General features: G+C 41.8%; 1 protein-coding gene across 1 annotated transcript in view; it reads right to left on the reverse strand.

Annotated features, from left to right (window-relative positions):
- Positions 1 to 623: 623 nt before the first annotated feature.
- The window catches only part of LOC118321112 (tyrosine-protein kinase CSK), a 41,527-nt gene continuing 33,806 nt past the window's right edge, over positions 624 to 8,344 (reverse strand). Inside the window, exons 6-13 of the mRNA XM_035652305.1 lie at positions 6,624 to 6,717; positions 5,919 to 5,984; positions 5,700 to 5,799; positions 5,397 to 5,487; positions 4,547 to 4,620; positions 3,716 to 3,911; positions 2,467 to 2,553; positions 624 to 2,135 (exon numbers count right to left, since the gene is read on the reverse strand). Of these exons, the coding sequence (XP_035508198.1) occupies positions 1,953 to 2,135; positions 2,467 to 2,553; positions 3,716 to 3,911; positions 4,547 to 4,620; positions 5,397 to 5,487; positions 5,700 to 5,799; positions 5,919 to 5,984; positions 6,624 to 6,717 (891 nt within the window). The 3' untranslated portion in view covers positions 624 to 1,952. The remainder of the gene's footprint in view (positions 2,136 to 2,466; positions 2,554 to 3,715; positions 3,912 to 4,546; positions 4,621 to 5,396; positions 5,488 to 5,699; positions 5,800 to 5,918; positions 5,985 to 6,623; positions 6,718 to 8,344) is intronic.

An 8,344-nucleotide genomic window follows, 5' to 3' on the forward strand; every position in this document is an offset into this window, starting at 1 on the left:
AAGAGATTGGGCTTTGAGACAGACACAAGACACACTTCTTTCATCGGTTCACAGTCATTTTGTCTCGTGAACCTCGTCACGCAGTGCTTAATAGTTAAATCAAAGAACAGTTTTCTCTTTTCAGTTTGTTTGATGTGATTCAAGGGGCCAGGGAGGCTAAAAATGAGTCAGCATTTACAACTAATACAGCAAAACCTGTTGAGAAAATAGTTGTGATGAAAGATTAAATAAAAACTATTTTCCAGCCTATAAAAGCCCTCACATTTCTCTTGCAACACACTGATGAATGCAGACACTTAGAGAGGTACTGACATAAAAGTACCAAAAAACCAGTCACTGAAAACATAGTTAAAAATAAGTGATATTTGTCATGTTGTGGTTTGAGTTTTGGCTTACAGTCTCACCCCTCTTTCTCAACTTATTACTGTCCAAGTTCCCTTGAGCAAAGCTCTTAAAAGGATGAGTTCAGGTACTTCCAAATGTGGAATAAAAAGGCCATGTAATATTTCCACTAAGGACTATGAACAATGTGCATTTGGATCCCGTATGACCACACTCCATACCCTAACACTCTCTCTCACTCTCGTGCACGCTGATATAATGATGCAGGTGTTTTCACGCTGTTCAGTTGGAATGATTTATTCATAATCATGATAGCATAATAAAACAATGAACATTGAAAGCACTGACAGTTGAACCCAAGGCCTCTCACACACAGCATGCACCACCCCGACCCCAGCGTTCACAGATACACTGAACATTCCTAACGCCAAGAGACTCCTGGCTTCTCAAAGTCCTCTTTTTTTTTTAACTCTTCGTCCCAGTCAGTTTTTTCCCTGTTCTTTTTTTTTTTTTATCCTTTAAATATATTTTGATATAAAAACAAGCCCACGTATGATGAATCAACCATGTTTGTGAACTGCTTCTCCCCCTTCTCCGGTTATTGTTCTGCCCCGCCCCACACCACCTCCCACTCCTCCGGGCAGTATTAGTTGGAGGACAAACATGATACTGGACCCCAAATCCTCTCTCTTCCTGTTCATGCTCTCTTCATGGACACTTGAAAAAAACAAAAAAACAAACAAAAAAAACAAAACAAAAAAAAACAACAGTCTGATAGGGTGATGGTAGAGGTGGGGGAGACAGCACTAAAAAACGGTTTGATAACCTCCCTGAAAAAAAACAAAAGCAATAAAAAAGATTCCTTAAAAAAAGTAATTAAAAAAAGAAACCACAACAGTCCAATCGAAAGTGCTGGAGTGAAGTCTGGAGCTCTGTAGACTGGAGGCACTTTGGCACAGAGCGAAGGCCCCACACCTGACACCACACCGAGAGGAGGGAGGAAGGAAGGGAGGGAGGGGGAGGGAGGGATAGGAGAAAGGATGGAATGACAGAGAGCTGGGCTGAATTCATGCAGAGCCACGCGGTGATACAGAGATCCAGGAATGATGGAGAGGTAAGGGGAAGAAGAAAGCACCTGACAAACGTGGAGGAAAAGGCCAGCCTCCCCTCCAGTTAATGCCATGTTCGGGAGAGGAGGAGGAGGAGAGGAGGAGGGGAGGAAAACAATAAGAAAGAAATGGGATCTTCAAGGTAGAGGAAGAAGAGAAAGTTGGACCAAGAGAAAGGAGACAAAGAGAGCAGGTGAGCAGCGGCAGGTATAGAAGGAGGAAAGAGCAGTGGCCCATCGAGAGAGGAGGAGTCTGTCTGGCAAAAGCTATACAACACAAACAGGAAAACAGTCCTTGTATGGAAGCAGAGGGCAGCTGGCGGACGTCTGAGGTCAGGGGAGGGGGCACCGTATGGCAGTCCCACAGATCAACAAGCTGGGCAGGCAGGAGGAAGGTGCTGTGGTCCCTCCTCTTCTCCCCTTCCTCCTATTTTACAGCTGTGCTGGGCTGTCTGTCGCCGCCCCCCTCTTCTCCCCTCTTCGCCCCCCGTGGGCTTCCTCTTCACAGGTAGAGCTCCTTGGCTCTGATATGCTGCAGCTTCTCCCTCAGCATGCGGAAGGAGGGCCGCACCGCGGAGTCCAGGGTCCAGCACTGCTTCATCAGGTCGTAAACCACGGGCGGGCAGCCGTCTGGGGCGTCCATCTTGTATCCCTTCTCTACGCGGGGCACCACCTCTTTCAATGGCTGAGAGACAGAGACAGAGCAACGTTGACATGGATTGCATGATGCTGGTCGATATTCAGCCGATACAGCTGACAATGTGAGCCAAGAGGAGTGGTGAGGCACGCAGAAATAATTGAATTCATACTGTACAGTACATATTGGGTCACATTTTCATCACCTGCTCCAGCAGTCTAATGGCACAAATCTAATTATTTTGAGGTCAAGACATTCCACTAATGCTGTACAAAAATAACAAATAAATAAATACTGGTCCCAGCAATGAAGCCTGCCATCTGCTGGTACACCTTGAACCTTGGTGACATTCACAGAAATCTGGTGATCGGGCACTTACAATTCTAGGGTAAGGCACGCGCCCAAAAGAGTAGATCTCCCAAAGTAGGATTCCATAACTCCAGACGTCCGACTTGGTGGAAAATCTCTGTTGGACAAAAAAGAAAAAAAGAGGGGGGGACAGTTCACACATCAAAGAAAAGGTAAGTAAAGAGCTTCCTCTATCTAAACTGGGTCTCGGTCTGTTTGTTTTAGTGCTGTTTCAGGAGTTCAAGTGAGGACACATGAATAATAGGACAATAACCACAATTCTATATTCCAATATTATATCCAATAATATCCAATATTAAAAAAAATCAAATGCATCACCAAATGTATTCTGTGAGTTGAAGTTCCTTGTAAGCATCTGCTCCAAGAAGTGTGTACATGCAGATTAGGAGAAGAAAATGGAGGAGCAGCATGCTGCCTCTTAGTTAAACGGCTGCTATCTAACAAAGCCCAAAGTCCTGAACTGGATTCCAGTGCATCTGAACTGGTTGACAAGTTCCAGGAGTATAAGATTGGATAAAAGCTGTCTGAGCTGTCTATACAAAGCCTGGGCCTCATGCAGGAGGAGACCTCTGCAGAGATGTGGGCTCCTGGTAGAAAACTCCTGAACGATGAACACTGAAGGAATCCTAATTTGGGGAAGCTGACTGCAATAACGGCTATGGTGGTGGAGACAACAACTTCCATGATCCCACACTACTTTACAACGTCATCAAACTTTGTCTTTTGTTATTTTTCGATGTGGGAGACCCCTAGCTGCAGAAATGATATACTGTACGTTTCAGAGATAGTGTTTCATTTGCCAATTTTTTCGTATTTTCTCAATGAATGAAATTCCTGAGTTGTCCAGACCTGTCGAGTACAGAGTCTGCCAGGGGATGGAGAACACTTGTTTGACTTGAGAATCAAAACGCATTAATCTGAATGAATTTAGAGTTTAAATATGATAATGAAAACAACTAATAAATGAAATGTCACCAGCATCACAGCTTTCCAATTTACTGACAGCTGTTTTTTCTTGAGTATGCTAATGATGAAATCTCATGAATGTGCACCTACTGTACTTCTGCACACATGGCTTTTATTATCAAGCGGAAACATTTACAACATGTTTGTGCAGTTAACCGAGTTTGGTGAAGCCCAATGTTTGGTTTTTCTTGATTAATGTGATATCAGAGGAGTCAAACCGGTGAAAACAAATGCCAAGAACGCAAGAACACATCAGCACAGGTGTGTGACCACCTCTTGTCTTCCCCTCTCACCTTCTCTCTTAGTGCTTCGGGGGAGGTCCATTTGACAGGCAGCTTGGCAGTGTCCTGTATGGAGGAGGCCTCCTTAGTGAGGCCGAAGTCGCTGACCTTGGCGATGTTGTCGTCGGACACCAGCACGTTACGAGCTGCCAGGTCTCTGTGGACGAAGTTGTTGGCCTCCAGGTACTCCATGGCTTCACACACATCACTGGGTGACACAGTGAGACAGCAGAGATGATGAGTGAGGACTGCTTGACTAAAGTAATGACAACCTACAGGTGTGCTAAAATAATGAATGCAAAAATGATGGCGAAGGTAGTAGAGAAAACACACAGGCTACATGAGAAAATACTGCACAATACATTACACAAACAGACAATATATTTCCTGCTCTACTTGCTTTATGTTCATGCAGTTAAACTCTAATCCCCGGCACTCTAACAAGTTCACTGAATCATGAAATAAGTACTTGCAGATGCATGTGTATTTATGCCTGCTGATCTGAGTGTTCACACTTATGTAATGGCTGCACTCATTTCAAGTTGTGCTGGGTTACAGCATCAGCTAAATGACTCTTAAATTAAAAAAATAAATAAAGGCACTTGACTTGCAGATAAAGAAGCCATTTATCATTGCAAACAACCTGCAGGATGGTTGCTTGTGTAAACAATTGGTTCTTTTGTGTTCCCAGTCAAGTGTGTGATACAGTTCTTTTGAAATTCTCTTCAGATCCTGACAACTAAAGAGCAGCAGTTTAGCTCTAGACCCTGAGCTGTGCTGATTAAACATTTGCCTTTTTTTACAGTTGTAATAAGTGCTTGAACAGAGATGAAGAGGACTCACAGTGAGAACTTGAGTAAGCAGTCTCCACCGAGCACGGTCCGTCCTCGAGAGCGCAGGTAGTCCACTAGACTGCCCTGTGTGACACAGTACAGATTATTATTAACACAACATGTGGAGGACCGGGAGAATTTGTAGTATGGACGCTTCTAGTGAAGAACAAGTAATGATGTATTCTCAACTGAGCAACATGGGACCACACTATGTTACAAATATGTTTTTACAGCAATTAATTTCGAATTCAAACTTTGTGATGGTTCCAAACAGGACTGAGTGACAGTTTTGTCATCCAAATATCATGTCTTTTCTATATTATCTGTTACTTGTTATTAATTATTTTTAATAAGTTATGTAGGCAATAGATTATACTATATATATTAGGTGGATTAGTAGTAATTTCTTCTTTATATGATAATAAAAGGAATAGTTCCACATGTTTTAGAAATAGGCTTAGTTGCTTTCTGGCACAGACTTAGATGAGAACACCGATATCACTGAAGTACAGTAAAGTAAATATGAAGCTACTGCCAGCAGTTCATTAGCTTAGCTTAGCATAAAACTGGAAACAGATGAAAACATCTAGCTTGGCTCTGTCGAATTATGACAGAAATGTACCTACCAGTATCTCTAATGCTAAAGATAAGACTATAGGAAGCCAAGGAACAGTCCAGTAAATATTCCCAATATAATGGCTTTGGTTTTTGTGCAGATTAAACAAACAAAATGCAATGTTTTAAACTATGTCACTACAACTATAACACTGTTCCCACAGGTTTTTTAAACATGCTAATTCTACCAAAAAGGTTGAATAGTTTTCCATGAGAGGAGACTGAAGAAAACTTGTGTGACAGACCTTAGCCATGTACTCTGTGACAATGTAGAGACTGCCCCTCTCCTCGACAATTACCCCTAGCAACTGCACCAGGTTGTTGTGCCTCAGTTGCCTGTACAAAACAGAACAAAACAGAAACATGTTAGCATGCTGGAAAATATTATGGTGTCTTCTGTGTGTCTTTTTCTTGAAAGATCTAATGGAAAAAAACTGCATGTGATAGAAAAATATATTTTATTTAAACGAGAACGGTGTGTCCGTGTACACACACTCGTATATTTTACAGGTAGCATGAAGGACAGAGCAATAGTTGGAGGATCTTACGTCATGACTGAGGCCTCTGCGATGAAAGCCTGCGCTGTGGCGTCATTTTTGATACACTTGACCGCCACCTTGGTCCCTCTGTAGTCTCCTACCATCACATCTGACAATGACACAGACAATGTGAAGTTTTAGCACAATACTCAAAGCCACCATGGTCTCTGTTGGCTCTGATCTATGAAGTTAAATGATGCAGAGATCCTTGTGAAATCAATTCCTCACCTCCAAACTCCCCTTTGCCAATGGTCTGCAGGAGTTTCAGCTCTTTCCTGTTCAAGGCCCAGCCGCCTACCAAGAGAAGACAGAGAACACTTAGCAGACTTCACAGTCGACGACAATCATGCTGTAAGTTTAATTACATTATCGTAAATCACCCAGAGAAAAGGGTGATAAAAGATGTATATTGTTATCACACATATAACACATTTATATGAAATTGAGGGTAAATTGTTGACATTAAAGAAACAGAACTACGTAACTATTAATAAAAAGTTTCACATATATCTTTTGGTCAGAATTATACTTTCGGGATGATGTATCTCTCATTTGGGAGGAGAAGTGTTAATTTATTTCAAACATTTAGCTCTCCCCAGTTTTCTGGTGTAAGAATTAGCCGGGTCAGATGGGTACATGAAGAGAGGCAGAGGTGGAGGAAGACTCAGATTGACCTTGAGAACTGGCCAGCCCAGCCCTCGTCCCCAGACACACAAAGATGAATTACCCTCTGTTGATTAATGCTATTAGTACTAAGATGATAGAAGACTCTTTAATGGGATGCAGGCCTTGTCTGCATACTGTGCATGTGCCACAGACTTTACGCCTGTAAGGTTTAAGTGACAGTATATAAACACAAGCACAATAATGTCCCAGGGTGCTTTGGTGCCAGTGTCCCTGTAGAGCAGTGTAATGAGCTTGGTGTGTCCTTACTCCTGGAGAACTCGTCTTGCGCTGCCACTGTTCCCTCCATTAACTTGGGTTTAATCAGCCTGGTGCAAAGGCCATCGGCATCTTTGGTGTAATGCTGTGGACAGAGTTAGAGAGGATTCAATGCATTTTCAAAACATAAAAACAAAAGTAAACATGTTTAAGTGTTGGAAAAATAAGAGATATAGAATACTAAAAGATCCAGGTTGTCATTTTATAAGGGGTTTCATCCTTAAAAAGTTCTAGTTTTTAAATGTATCCTCTAAAAGTTCACCTTCATTCTACCATCTTACTATCTGACTGATGTTCAAAGGTTAAATTGGAAGGTTGAGTCTGTATACAAGCTTTTGATTTGTAAAACAAAAGGCTGCTGTTTCCCACTCTCAAAAAAGAACAGGAAGGTAATGAGGAAAAGAAGATTCAGGCTATGTTGGAAGACTTGATGTGAGGGGGCTCCATCTATTTAACATGTACGGGATAGCAGTGGTGTTTGCCTTCACCAAACAGAAAAAGCACGAGAGAACTTTCATCAACATGCATCACTGAGAAAGAGAATCAGAATCATAAACAGGATCTCTCATTTCCATCTGATACAGATTGTTTAGAGAAAACTCATTTTACACACAACACACAACCATGAATAAAATAAACACAATTCACTGAGATGACTGGATCAGTCAGTTGAAATGAGTAAACATCTGCTGACAGTATGTGTATGGCATCTGAATAGTGCTCCAGAGTAGGTCCTATGCTGGGAGGTGTGAAGGTCTGAAGGTCTGGAGCATTTATTGTGGGAACCAGCAGCAGAGGGTTCAATGCAGAATGCAGATGTCCCTTTTTGGTGATATTCTGTTACGTCATCTTAACTCCAAATTTGAGAGACAGAAAAAACGTAGAAAATGTGAATCAGTGTCTTCCTAACAGACAGCTGATATCATCAAACCTCTGTGTGACCACCAAATTAATAAAACAGCAATAGAAGAAGCTACTCCCTATTGTTATACAACTGCAGCACGGCAAACTGACCACAGAGTGTAAATTACCAAAACAACCACCAGGGGGAAGCATGGTGAAGCATGGTCAGCTCCATTACATGATATTCAGCTGACACTTCCACCCTCTATTCAAACATGTAAATACAGAACCACACACAATAGCCTTGAGCTATATCATCTGTTATTATGTACAGTGTTTTCTATATCAGCATTTAAAAAGAACAGTAAAGACAACTTGAATGAATGTTGCATAATTTGTACTGCTTGTTTAAAGCACTTTTAGTACACAATGGTACTGGATAAATCGAGATCTTGCTCATATGTAATTAACACAGAAGGGTGTAATCACAGAGTAAAAATATAAAAGGGGCACTGTAGCTGAAAATGCTTTCACCGTGTTGATACACCATTGTAAATACCATCTTTGTTTCACTGCATACATGTGACTGACAGGCATAAATCACTGTGGATGTAGTGATTGGCAGAAGGAGGCCTTTGGCTGTCTGGGTATACACACTATATGCATAGATATATATATACTATATGTGTGTATGTAGGTCTGTGACAGGCCAATAAGAGCAGGGGAACAGTGAGCAAGCCGGAAAAACACACAAGAATCCAAGGAATCCTTTCACAGGCTATTATAGAGAGAAAGGGAAGACACGGGAGAATGCAGACAGGGGAGAGGATAAAGATATAGAGAGATTGGGAGAGAGAGAGAGACAGAGA

Source organism: Morone saxatilis, unplaced genomic scaffold, assembly GCF_004916995.1.
Source record: "Morone saxatilis isolate NCDOM2014 unplaced genomic scaffold, NCSU_SB_2.0 Contig11, whole genome shotgun sequence".
Taxonomy (NCBI): domain Eukaryota; kingdom Metazoa; phylum Chordata; class Actinopteri; family Moronidae; genus Morone; species Morone saxatilis.